Below are 14,011 nucleotides of genomic sequence, written 5' to 3' on the forward strand. Positions count from 1 at the left end.
TCATATCGAGTGTTTAAATCTCCGCCCTCCACTCCTGCCGCGTCCACGTCTTGTCTTTCCTTCTCGTTGCGCGTATTTCTGTAACCGACGCTGGAATACGCCCTCGAGAGATCGACTCGCTATCGTAGCTAGGCGCCATCGTATTTCTGGGATCTGCTCTTGTCGTTGAGATTACATTTAAAAATGCAAAGAGTCCAATCGTTCGAGTTCGATTTCGGTCATTTTTCGTAAAGTTATATCCGATAACTATACATATGAGATATTATCTAATTGCTATTTTGACAAATTGCACAAGTTTCCTTTGTTCAATTACTAAGATCCTTTTTATATCTTTCATAATTATGCTTTAGAATCGTGAATTAAATTTATCCTTTAATTAACGCCTTACATCGATGTTCTACGTTCTTTCTATACTCGTAGTTAAATCTCATAAAAAAAGAGAAGAAAGAAGGGGAGGAAATACACTCGAATCGCGAGAACAGACCACGAGGATACCTCCTAATCTTAAATTGCGAAGAAGCGTTTCATAAAATCTTCGATGGAAACAACTTCGACAAAATTCAATTAAACGAAACGATCACGCGACGCCATTAACGACGCTGCCAGATCTCCGAGGAGAATCGAAAACACGAACAGGAAACTGTTCGTCAAAGGCGGTCGCGAGAGTCGAGGAAATTAGCTTAAACAACCTCTAAGGAAAGCTGCATGAGAGGCTTCTCTGTATATATATATATATATATATATGTATGTATACGCGAGATCTACGTCGCGGCGGGAGAATCGTAAATTGATTGTGCCGGCGAACAGGTAGGCAAGACTTAACGTAATATTATACATTCGTCAGAAAGCAAGAAGGTGAAATCGAGCGATCTCTATTATTTAGCCAAGTGAAAACCGAGACTAAGTCGGAGACCTGGATGTCTTTCTCTCTTTCTATTTCACCAACCATTGTAAATCATGGCCTATTATACGCGCAAACGCGTGCATCGGTCATCACCAGGTGAACGTGGGATTCCCTATAACCGGCTCACGCGAATACGACAGCTGATAATTGTTTTAAAGCGCGCTTCTTCGTGTATCAGCCGATACAAGTGTCTAATACCGATATGGGAAATCCTCGCGTGTGAACGCTGTGTCCAACTGAAGACACCATACTGAGTACACCATAAGACCATAAGTATCAGGACATTAGCTAGTTACATTTATCGGAAGATTCCATCAAATTTTACTTTACTTGATATTTTATGATATAAGACGCATATCAGAGGTACGAAATGATGGATGGAGACGAAATAACAGTAAAACAATAGCAAATTTCTACTTTACTTGGTATAAGTCGCGTATGATGCGAATGAAATAACAGATTCGTAACGAAATAGCTAAAAATTACAATAGTCCTGATACTTACAGCCAGCAGTGTGTTTGATGCTTACAGGAAACTTCTACTTAAGGCAGCGGTAACACGAGTCACTCGAAAAGATTGACGTTACGATACACGTTGGAATGTATTGTTTTCGAAATTTCTGTATGTAACTGCTAGCGCGAATTCATCGAGCACGGGGTTATAATCGAATGTACCGAGATTACAGGGCTGCGCTTTTCGTTTTCTCGATTCTCACGGTCCGCGAGACGATTCGTGTCCGAATGATGAAAGTGGTTGTTGAACGTGTATCACTTACGTAGATTGCAGCTACGCAATACGAAAAGCATCACGTAACCCCATGCAAGTTGTTTTCGAGGGACGCGAATGGCGGCGCGCCTCTAGTAGCGCGATTAACAAAAGCGATCTATTAAATGGGCCATTGTGCTGTCCGGAGATGTGAATGACACGGCGCACCGCCACGGGGAAATTAAATTCTCTACCGCACACCGGCGAGATTCGCCGGCCACTGATTGAAATAATACACGCTACGGATAACATTCATGGCTATGGGCGATTTACTATGGGTTCATGGGCCTAGGATTTAAAGATCGCAGGTGAAAGATTCTGATTTTGTGAACTTATTGCCCGGGATAATTCGTTTGCCAGTGCAAGAGATCACAGAATATCGAAAACATCGGACAAGTATTAAATTAACCCTCGCATATTGAGTAACCTCGAAAAGTATTTAGTTAAAAGTAATCATGTAGTTTTTGATTTGGATTATGCTCTATCGGTTTCCGAGAAAAGGTTTGGAAAATCGTAAACAAAAGGTTGTAACTTAATGGAGATTTAGCTTAAATTTCGATTTGCTTTAAGTTGCACGCGTACGGAAAGTAGATTTGAAAAAATTAATATACACCGATCATGCTTTTAGTATTCTCCGTAGGTTTGAACTTTTTCAGAATGTTGCGCTATTTTTTGATAAAAAGTGTAGGTTCGTCGAGTATCTAATGAGCAACTAGTACTGTGTAACTTATGGTACTCATCCTGTGTAAAATTACCTACTTGTTTTATAAGCTGTGTTCCTAGTTATCGCAAGCTCAAGAACGTAATCCCAATTTATCCTTGTCGTCTGTCCTATCTCTGCACAACTCGTCCACTAAGAAAATTACATCTACTTTATACGTCACGTAGCAGCTTCAATGAAATTACATATGTTTCTCTCATCATTACAAATCCATTCAACCTCACAATCAGAATCACAATCATTCGGCAACATTAATCCCTAAATTAGTAACTGTTTAGTAACTCCTAAGAAATGAACACATGCCATGTACACGTCGAAATCCTTCGTAATTTCGATTTTTCATTGTAAATGAATCACTTTCAAAATGTTAAACAGAAAAATGTTAGGGTTATGTTAATCACCGAAATCAAGGTACACGTTGTACGAAATAAGTTACGACTTTACGGATCTCTTGTACTCCCATAACGCGTTTAAAATCTCTCATTCTGAGGGATTTAAAAACTACTTGGACGAAAAAACGAGAAGGTATGCACGAGAGTAAAAATGCAAGGGAACGAATCTTGTTGAAAATCTTGTCGTTGTCCCGGCACGACTCTCGGTATGCATAGCTTAAAGGGGAACTGGAACTCGCAGTAAGGAGTCTAAGATAATCACGTTTATACGACGGTCCGCATTCCGAGAATTCGATACTCTACTACGGGGAAGAAGTTGTTCCATGCTATCCGGAGCCGTTTTCACGATCGTTCAATTTGTACTCACGGCCAGCAATGATCGCTCCCTGAACCGAGCTGTGAAAAAGAAGCAGGTATAATCTCGCCATCTCTCGATCATACGAATCAGATTCCACTTTGTTACGAATTCTCGGAAGAGTTGGAGTTTACAAAGTGAAGATTTTTTAATATCGGCCGTACGATTATCTGAGATCGGCTTTGCTAAAAGCCAACTATGTAAGGAAGACAATGGAATTAAAATTTAGAGAATTAGAATTAGAGAAAAAAAATGGTACAAACGTCTTTTAGAAATTGAATATTATAAATATTAATTGGTAGTTGACAAGCGTAGTGAATTGTTTTGGAGTGTATAATTGCTTGATATTACTATGAATGTTAGGGCGATAGAAAGCGATCCTATGACCAGTTACGAATCAAAATTACCTAACATCCGCTAGGTGAGAGTTGAATATGATAGGAAAGCGCTAATAATCGATTTGAAGATTTTTAGTACAGCAAATTACAAGAAATTACACGAAATCAATAGGAATAGAAAGAAATCAAAGACATTGCCAAATATTCAATCAACTCTCTCCATTCGAAAACTCCTACCGTGATCGAAAATATGATTGAAAATTACTAATAAAACTCGATATTTATTTACCACCGTACGCTCCAAGTTTCATTAAAATTCCATCATCGAGATGTTACATTGTATTATTAAAATATCGGAAAAAATGCTTTCAATGTACGTTCCTTCAAATCGACGGTACAATTGCAAAGATCCGACCGTCTACAGTGATTTTTCCCGATGGAGACGATACACGTTCCGTGCCATTAAAACGTAATCTCGTATTACCACGACAAAAAGCGGAGCATTGACGGACTGTAGTCTGGCAAAGCAGAAACACAAAGTAACGTTAGTACGTGTAATAAAGTAATCATCCGATCCAAGGAAGAGCAAAAAGCTGTGCGGGCAAGCTGTTATCCCTGCATATGCTTGAACCGCGATGGTGAATATTACAAAGTGCGGTCGAGTTGAAAGTAACGAGAGAAAAGCCGGCGATGGCTCGATTTTCGAACAACGCGTGGCAAGAACGAGAAGACGGTTGCGAAAGATGAGCAAAGAGCGAAGAAGAAAGGGAAAAAAGAGCGACTTACCGCTGGTTGAGCTGTACTCGCCGATGTATCGCCTCGTCAAATACCGCACTACTACGGCTGAAAGGAAAAACGAGATGTTAAACGTGCGAAACATTTTTCACCAGGAAAATACCAAAGCAATCAAAACGATGGACACGCTGCATCGTTTATTTTAAATGGAAGTTGCTCGTAATATATAGGAATTTCTTGCTATTTATAGTAATTAATTAATGATACTATGTGTGATAGAAAGTTTCATTTATAGCGCAGCATTTCCTGAACTTTTCTGGGATCTTTTCTTAAGAATACGAGTAAGATATACCTTTTTTCTCTTTATGTTGAGAACATTTGGAGAAACGTTTGTTATTTTGATTGCTTCGGTAGAAATATGTATATATAAGTTAATTGTTATGTAATTTCAAATAATTTGATAATAAAGAATGGCACATGATTTAAACTATCACAATCTATTTAGTTGTTGTCGCATGTTATTGAATATTCAAATTAACTTATAACGAGAAAATGAGAAAATTAAAATATTCTAAAATTGCTAGCTTCGGTTCTCAATCAGTTTTTTGTTACGTTTATTCGATTTGATAAAATCGAAGGTGACGCGATTTCATAGTAATTTAAATATATTTTAATCAAAGTTGTCGTCGGTATCAGGCTGAATGAAAGTGTCAGTCGTTCGTTTCTTAGTTTTAACAGGAACTGGTTTATATAAGTGAAAAGCGACTAATTAACTTCTCTGTTTGACCATATCGTATCTTTACGCATTTTTTCTGAAGCATTTCGATCTTATATTATAAAAACGAAACAGTGTAGTTTCCAAGGCACTAAATTCTAAATAATAGATCTTTCGATCTGCTGCTTATATCACGCGAAATAGAATAAAACTTTCATAATCGATAAAATTCTCCTTTAATGATACTAAATACGATACCTCAACATTAAATCTATATACGGTTTTACGTAATTACCTTGTTTGATAAATTTACCTAAAAACTTGCAAATTGGAGATAAGAATGTACAAGAAACTTAGTCTTAACGTCTGCATCGATATACTTTACCAGGACGTGGTCGAAAAATATCTGTTACATATATTTACGTCAATAATTAACGCACTTTTCCTGTCTAAACAAGTTAATTCACGTCGATAAATTTGACAAGTGTATCACCGGCGTTAGAAAGTTTACCTGTTAGCACGTACACCGACCATCATGCTCGCTATTAAAGGAAATTACAGAAACTCCCTAAGTTCACATTACTAAAATATAATTCATTCAATTGTTTCTTGCAAACTTTTTAATTTCAGATAAGAGTTCGTTTTTATTTTCCTTGCGTTATAATACAAGTTCCATGCTTTAGTCATCGATAATTCTAATCTGAACATAATTTAAACCTTAGAGCGTTGTAATCGTATGACTCAACCATTTGATCATTTGATACCATTTTATGAGAAATCACTTGATAAAAATATATATAAACCGATACTATCCGTTCTTCGGCCGCTGTCCCTTCATAATCACGTTGTTCCACTCACGCCCTATCGATTCGATTCCCCTCACCCCTATCAAAGCAATGCTGCGAAACAAGCAATAACCGCAACCATATTTATACCGACAGAGATAGTAAATAATAATTCGCTCGTCGTCTCGAACGCCTTCAAAGTGGAGGCAAATTAAATTGGTAAGACTCGGGGGAGGATCGGTATATTCACGCTTGGTGGCTTAATTGAATTTTTGCGGACCCTCCGCGAGTGTGTGCGGGGGCGTTCGGAGAGTCAGAAAACAGACGGCGTAGAACAAGGATCGTACGTCATTAGCTGCGATAAAAGTATTCTCTTAAGCCAAGCCACCACACCTCCTGTCGACAGCTCGCCGAGAGACGCGGAGAAACCCGCCGAGTCGTTCCTCGTGTACCTTTGCGTTTGAACCCTGCAATTTCGCGCGGACCAAGGATCGCGCGCCATCCTATCGATCCGTAATTACACGGCTATAACGACCTAGCACCTCGAAAAATAAGCCAGCCGGCCAAAGATCGAACAGGTATAACGAGGGCGAAAAAGGTAGATCCACTTGATAATTTTGGCTGAAGTTGGTAGAAAATTTTCTCGCCGACCCCCGCAGCGCTCTATTTCGAGGCGGTTTATTTTCCAACGCGTACGATTTCGCGAAAATAACGGAGCTTCGTAAGCATTAGCGGTCGTTATTCTCGAGCTCTGGATTCATATTGAGAAAATGGGTTCTGATGTCCACGTAGATCAGACCAGTGGAAGAATGGTGGCTCTAAGATTCGATAAACACGATAGAACTGCGTTTATCTGAACTTGTTGGGAGACAGTTTATATAACTCGTGCTCAGTCACGTTCCTCGCTAGTTATTATTTTTCGTTTACATAATAGAAGCTCGTGTTCCGATACGTGGATCCAGTCGATAAAGATTCAATTGATCGGACAGTAACTGAATTTCCGTCTCGATAAATGGAATTCTATCGTATGAGATCTTCCTTTTTTAATCTATGTGTTCTCCGTTCAACTTCTGCCACTATGGATCTCATCAATTTCACGAAACTCGAATTAAACGCGAGATGCATAAAACTTCAATATGTTGAGAGCGTTGCAATATTTAACATCATCCCAGATGGTACCGTTAACGACAGTGAACTTGTACCATCAAAGATAGTGAACTTATGTTGAAAATTGTTCTGCTCTAACGAAAGTGTCTTCCAGTCCTTCTCTTCCATTACATACTTCATCAACTTCATGGGACCAGTTTGTGGCTGATGTACAAGGCAGCGAAATAAGGTAAAAAATTAATATATGTATCAAATGTCTTACAGCGATTAATACGTAAATACGTGTAACTAATCGCCTACTATATCATGTCGCTAACCATGATACATGATAACGATGAACAATGTAGAATCCTGAATTACAAGCTTTCCATACCACAGGAAATCTCTCGTATTACATATTACAACTTTCAACAACTAAATACAGATTTACTGTCCTTAAATAATATCTTAAGTCTGTTCTCCTCGCTTCCTATTCAGCTAACTTCCTTCCAAATTTTAAGATACTTTATCCATGAGAAACGATGGAACATACAAAAAACAGTACGATTATTAAAACAAAATGCAATAAAACTTTATTTATCCGACACGGTCGGCGGGCAAGACGCTTCGGATAACTGGACCAGTCTGATAATGTCGGATAATAAGAGTCCGCTAGTTCTTCCTCCCTTCGCTGTTTATCATTCGCATAATCGGAGTTAATTTCCATATAACTGGATTTTCCTAAGCTGAAATTTGTAAATAAGGCAAGAATCTTTATTCGCATAAGCGCGTATAGGTCGTCGCGTAGCCTGGGATCGGTTAATAAATATCCAGAATCATATTCGATAAATCGAGCATTGTGATGATATCAGTTCGGATAAATGGAGTTCCACTGTATTTAAAAATTATTTATATTTCAATATAGTCTACTGAAACATAATTTTCAATAAGAAACGTAGTTCCGTAGAGAACAGCAGAGTTAAAATAAAATCTCTTTGTTCTTACCCAAAGGTCCTCCACTCGTTCCCAAGCTTTACAGGTCTTATCAACTTTGCGAAACCAGTTGGCAAACGGAGTACAGCAAGGCGAAGCGAACCAGTTGGTTCGACTTCGCGAATCAACGGAACACGATGTTCGCGGTGCTCCAGGGACTCTCTTCCTCGAGTCCGCGAGCAACCACAGCGACAGATTTATAAACGGTGTATATACGAGAACTCGACGAGAGCACGGAGCCTGCACCGATCTATGTACTCAATAAGTCTTCGAGGGTCGAACCGAGAGGATAGGCACGTCGACGACATGTTAAAGTTCCCTCGTACGTTTCGCGAAGTAACGAAGAAATTTATGAAACGAAGTACGTATCCTCCAGCTTACACGCATACATTCGTACAGATACATATATTTCCACGTTTATAACTTGGTGGACGATTGTACAAGCATAGAATTTAATGACGTTTCCTGTACATCGCGCGACCATTAATTATCGTTATTACGTGTTTAACGCGAGTTTTTCCAGTTTCACTGGAGACCGGTGTAAAACACAGGGAAACGAAACCAACTTCCTCCCTTTGGTTTCACCACTCTGTAAATTCTCTCTTAACCGCGAAGTACATATACGTACAAGTGACCTTCTTCTCGTTTAGGAGTTATCGCTTCTCGTTAATCTACAATTAACCCTTTCGCTGCGAAAATCATAGGTATGCAGTATATGACCCGCATTTATGTCATAGAACCGAAACACAAAATTACATGTATCGGTGATACATCATTTTCTTACCTACGTGCCTGATAGAAATTTCGCAAAAGTTCTCCTCCAAAATTGCGCGACTTTTAATTCTCATAGGTATTCGACTTAGATAATGCACGCATAACGTAGGATTACGTGACCAATCCGAAAATGCGAAACGTACGCACTAAATTCTCGAGTACTACGATTCAAGGCCACGCGTGAAAAACATAACAAACCACATTTCTCGTCTTTCATAAGAGGGCAATTTCAAGGTTCTCTATCATCTTATCGATCAATTATACATCGAAACTCCTTTTTCATCTGATTTTGGAATTAAATATATACTTTCGTCAGCTGTTCAAACCATTTAAAAGATACTAATACTTGACTATACTGCAGATATTTATGCAATTTAATTTTTTTTCCAAAAGCTTATATCTACGAATCCATTTCGCGTGAAGATACTCTTCAGCCATCGAGCGACATAAAGTTCAGAGAATCAAGAAAGATGGATATGCTTCTTTGTTGCGATCTTCAGTTGTCTGGCGTTTCAGTGAATTTGTTTAACGATATGCATTATCGTGCACCGTGCAGCGCATAACGCCTTATTTACGAGCGCGTCTGCGATTTAACTTCGATAAAGGCCCCGTTGACGCGTTCAATTCAGCCGGTGTGCACGCGAACGATGCCAACCATATTCACCTCTGTCCCCTCGGCGACACAGTCCCGCAACAATGCGACACGAGGGGAGGAGAGGCCAGCCACGCGCGTTTTGCACTCTCGCGCGTGTACACTGTACACGGATACTGGGATGTACAGGCGCCATAAATTTCCCGTTCACGGCGGTGAACTTCTTCGTATCTTGATACCACTTGTGTCTCGGGTTTCCCTCGGCTCTGAACTTTCGTCGACGGCTAGAGAGTTTAACACGTATTTTCGTTCGACACAAAGGTACAAATTGCGAACGGCTCGCAAATGTCAGCTCCAGCCACCAGGGTTCCCCGGCTAGAGCCGTGCACCGTGTGCCACTTCGCTCGTAGAGGCGTGTTTTACGGCACGAACGAGTCAGTAGTTTGGTTTTACTCCTTCGGCCATAGTGGTGTATACAACTTTCGTATCACTTCCATGTATTTCACGATTGTCAGACTGAAAATCACGTTGGCCTAAGCCATAATCTTGACAGTTCGGATTCAAATCACGTGTTCCAACCTTCAAAAACATCGTCCCTTTACTTTCTTCATTAACTCTATTTCGTAATTAATTAACTTTATCTTCTACCGTGATACGTTTTACATAGCAACGATAAAAAGTCTCACCATCTATCCTCTTCCTTCGACCAAACGGACAATCTTCTCGCGAATAAATATCTGCGGCCTTACACGCGCGTTTATTGGAGCAATGACGAGGGTACAGAGCAAAACGTGGCCAGTACGCCTGAGACAGGAGCAGAGGATGCGCTCCGCTGCTCTTACCGTGCCGTGAATCGCTCTTTTTTACCTTGCCCCCTTTATACGTGGCAATCGTGCTCGTAATTACTATTTTCTTACGTGCGCCGGCTTTTATCTACCGTGAATCTATCTATAGATCGGTGTACACTGCACCGACAGGCGGATGCCATCGCCACTTCGCTTCTGCGTCTGTAAACCGTGCTTTATCCGCGTGATGTTCCCTCCGGAGTGACTTAATCGTTTCTCTGCCCTCTTTCTTTCGTTCTTGCGCCTCGAGCATTGTGCAATCAATCAGTTCGTTATCGCAGCGCGTTAATTGGTCGGACATTGCGTGAAAATTACATTTGTAAGTTATATTGGATGTTTAATGATATAGAGGGTGATTTAATTGAACCCTTGAAATATAGACGATCAAGGCTGGTGGCTGAGCCGAGAGATTTTAATTATGTACAGCATGCAGATGTTTATTCATTTATGAAAAACTCCAACGTGCAAGAATGTTAATAATATGTGAGTATACGTTGAAATTATTACCGAGATTTTATTCGCATTGTTATTGAATTTCTGAAGCATAATAGACCTTGAGAAAATTTCGACAGCGAATAACAACGCTTTCAGCTCGCTTCTGTTGCCGTAGAAATTGCGACACGCAGATTTCGAGATTTTTTGCAAATGACACAAAGCTTAAATAACAAAAGATTGCTGAATGTGGAGAAGGATATCAACTTTATTAAGTGGAAGGTTTATTGGCCAAATCGGCTAGCTTCGCGAAACAAGAAATAAAGAAAATTGATGAGATTGTATCGGATGAGCATTGATCAAGTACTTTTACTAAAATTTCAAAGATCTCAAAAAGTGGAGTTAACCACTTTGGCCTGCGAATGGCACAAATATTAGATATTAACCTACATCTCTCTCTCTCTCTCTCTCTTCTTCTTCTTCTTCTTCTTCTTCCTTCCTCTTTCATAGTAATAAAAATCTATCCTCCGATGATTCAAAGAAATGAAACAAGTAAAGAAACCTACATATCTCTAAAAATGACTATAAGAAATGCTATTATGATTCGTTTATACCAGTAAAAAGTTCTAAAGAACACATAATGATCAAATAAACGTCCGAAAGAACGAGCAAACAATTATATTCCACATGGAACTCTCATTAACGCGGCTCACGTGGAGCGTCGATTTCTTTTTCCTCCTCATCATCGTACAAAGACCTGCATACACAATATGGCTGGCGCGCGCGTTTTATTCGCTCGCTCTATCATCCTGTTTGGTTATTCATATTTGTTACTTCAGGGTTCGACCCAGTCATATGAATCAAGATGCACGAACGAGGCTTCAGGCCGTGAATTCATCTACGATAATAAATCGTCGCGAATCGCTGATTCACTCTTTATATGCTCATTTATGCGCGCGCGCGTTCGCTCGTTTGACCACGTTTCTCGAAATAGACACGCGCGTGTGCGTGTGGTAAAATTTGTTTCTTGCTGTGGCAAACAAAAATCCACGGTTGCTGAACCCTCGTGCATCCGTTTGTAAAATATTGAAACAACTGGCTGAATATTTACGAGCGTTCCTCCTTCGATAACGCGACCGCACGAACGAAGAATTCAATGGCGAGACGGGGTCGGAAAGATTTTTAATTGTTGGAATTGATTCAATAGCAGGGGCCAGAAATCTTTTGTCTTTCCACCAGCTAAATCGAGATGGAACGTAAGTGCGTTGTTCGTTAGTATTAATAGCTAATTTCGAGAGCATCCTCGGCTTTTTTTACTCGCAATATTATATATGTTAAATACCTTTGAAACAAATGTCGTTACATTCGTTCGTAAAAACATTTACGTCTAACAGAGGGTGGTTCGAGACTTCTGCACAGTTTTAAGTCCTATACGCCTTTAACGTTGGTAAGTTTGGTAAGTTTAAATTAAATTTGGACAAGTGAAAAAATGCAGAACTTTTAACGTCAAGTATAGAAGACGAGAGTATTAAAGTGATTTAGTTTGAGCAATATTGGTTTTTCCACGAAGGAGTAGAAATTATGGAACAGCTTAATCTAGGGATGGAAAATTTCAGATGCTAGGAGAGCAGAGTATCGAACGTTCTAATATAAACTTGGAAGAGATGAATGCCTCCATGTAGAAGCGAGAAACGTTAAACACTTTATAGAAATGGAAAATTTCGGATATGTTGGAACGCATGTAGAGGAGAAAATTTATCGAATGTACAAGTTTGTTAATAACCTCCGGAGGTTATTAATATTCTTACGTAAAAGTGAAGGACATTTTAACGAGGAAGTGGAAGATTTCATTCCAATAGTCTAAAGCATAAGATTATGTATTATTTATAGGTATCGGATGTTCTAGTATAAAATTGGAGTACATAGACTATTTATATTCCTTGGTATAATTGAACGCTCCAATATATATACAAGTGGAAGATTTCAAATGCACGAACGCAGAAGAGACTGTCGAACGTTCCAATCCTTCGTGAACAAACTAGATCGTTCGTAGATCTAAGCTTATCCTCTTCTATTACTCTACTTTTAAAAAATCTAAAAAAAATCTCATATTATTTATCAATATCTATACTACATTATACGATCGTTCTTATTATATATATATTAAATCCTTTTAAATAAAAATAAAAATTCAAAGGTGAAATTTATCATTATTTTGTATCTAAGGAGACACAGAACGATTATTATGATATAGTTAGAAGCTTCGTGCGTTCATAGAAGCAAAGAACATCAACCATATCCATATAAAACAAGAAACTATTAAACGCTATATGTATCACGCATGTAGAAAATTTATACAAACCAACAGAACGTAGAACGCTATAACGTAGAATCGGAAGATACTAAAATACCCTAATGCATAAATGAAGAACTTTGAACCCTCTGATGTAAAATTAGAGAATATTGAGTGTTCTACCAGAGAACTAACAAACATCGAGCATTGTAATGTAACATTACGAAATATTAAATATCCTAATATGGGGACGAAGAACGTCAAACGTCACGATGTAAAATTGAGAAAACATTAAATCGTTCGCTGTACGAGCACTAAACTATCCGATTTGTAGAGTTACAAAATACTAGCAGCTCCGTCATGGAAAATGGGGAATATTAAATTCCATATTGTAAAACTAGGGATTATTAAATGTCCCTATATAAAACTGAAGAATATCGAAAGGCAGTATCTGCTGTTAAACAAGATAAAATACGACAGAATCGGATAAGCGGAATAAAATAACGATTACGATGTAACGGAAAGGACAAGAAAGGCGACGCGTGACGTTTTTTCAACTCCCGTCTGGCCCATACTTTTTAACGAGCTGGTAATAAAGTGAGCCATTCAGCCGAAATGAATTTATGTATACTTCACGCGACATGGAAATGTGCACCGGCTTCCAATTGCCACTTCAATAGGCGTTAACGCAGATAAATGGCCCCCAACCGCAATCATCGACGTTCTTCGTGGCTTCCACCAGCTTTTCTATTAATGTATTCTATAAAATCGTATCGTTGCCGATTTACCGCGAAACTCTTAGCCACCCTTGTTGCCTGGTCACTGTCGCAATTTATTGATCCTATAAATACCCAAAAGCGATTGTCTTACGGAAATAGGATTTAAAATATGTCGTCAATCTTTTGCTAAATGTGAATCTATTTGTAGTTTGTCTGGCGAGTCTTAAATATTTTGGTTTATTCGAATTTGTAAGGATTTTGTGATCTAAAGAACTGTATAATCTAACACGTACTGTACACGTTGAACAAAAATTATTTGATTAGATATCGATCGGATATTTATATTTTCTCAATCCATACTACACCTTCCATTCATGATCAATCAAGCGTTATTTCCATAAAGTGAAAGCGTCATTATATCCATCTCAGGTTCCACCTGATCCAATAGAAATAAAATAACTAAGTTTACGTTATCTAAAATAATGAATAAATATGAAGTATTAGCACGAGTATTCTATTTTGTATATTTTACGTATTTTCTGTTTTTGCGCTTCCATATTCCCCACA

The 14,011-nt window shown here is 38.8% G+C and overlaps 1 protein-coding gene and 1 long non-coding RNA gene across 4 annotated transcripts in view; one reads left to right on the forward strand and one right to left on the reverse strand.

Annotated features, from left to right (window-relative positions):
* LOC117205583 (ras-related and estrogen-regulated growth inhibitor-like) overlaps positions 1–14,011 on the reverse strand; it is an 87,366-nt gene that overhangs the window by 64,993 nt on the left and 8,362 nt on the right. For 2 of the 3 annotated variants that reach the window (XM_033444146.1, XM_033444147.1), the window contains one exon: positions 4,262–4,318. The exons of the other annotated variant lie outside the window; for it this stretch is intronic. In XM_033444146.1, the coding sequence (XP_033300037.1) occupies positions 4,262–4,318 (57 nt within the window). The remainder of the gene's footprint in view (positions 1–4,261; positions 4,319–14,011) is intronic. 3 annotated transcript variants of the gene reach the window in all.
* Positions 10,953–12,514, forward strand: LOC117205586. The gene is made up of 2 exons (XR_004487257.1): positions 10,953–11,879; positions 12,049–12,514. It is a non-coding gene; the product is annotated as an uncharacterized LOC117205586 (long non-coding RNA).

The sequence above is a fragment of the Bombus bifarius genome, unplaced genomic scaffold, assembly GCF_011952205.1.
Source record: "Bombus bifarius isolate JDL3187 unplaced genomic scaffold, Bbif_JDL3187 scf7180000007992, whole genome shotgun sequence".
Taxonomy (NCBI): Eukaryota; Metazoa; Arthropoda; class Insecta; order Hymenoptera; family Apidae; genus Bombus; species Bombus bifarius.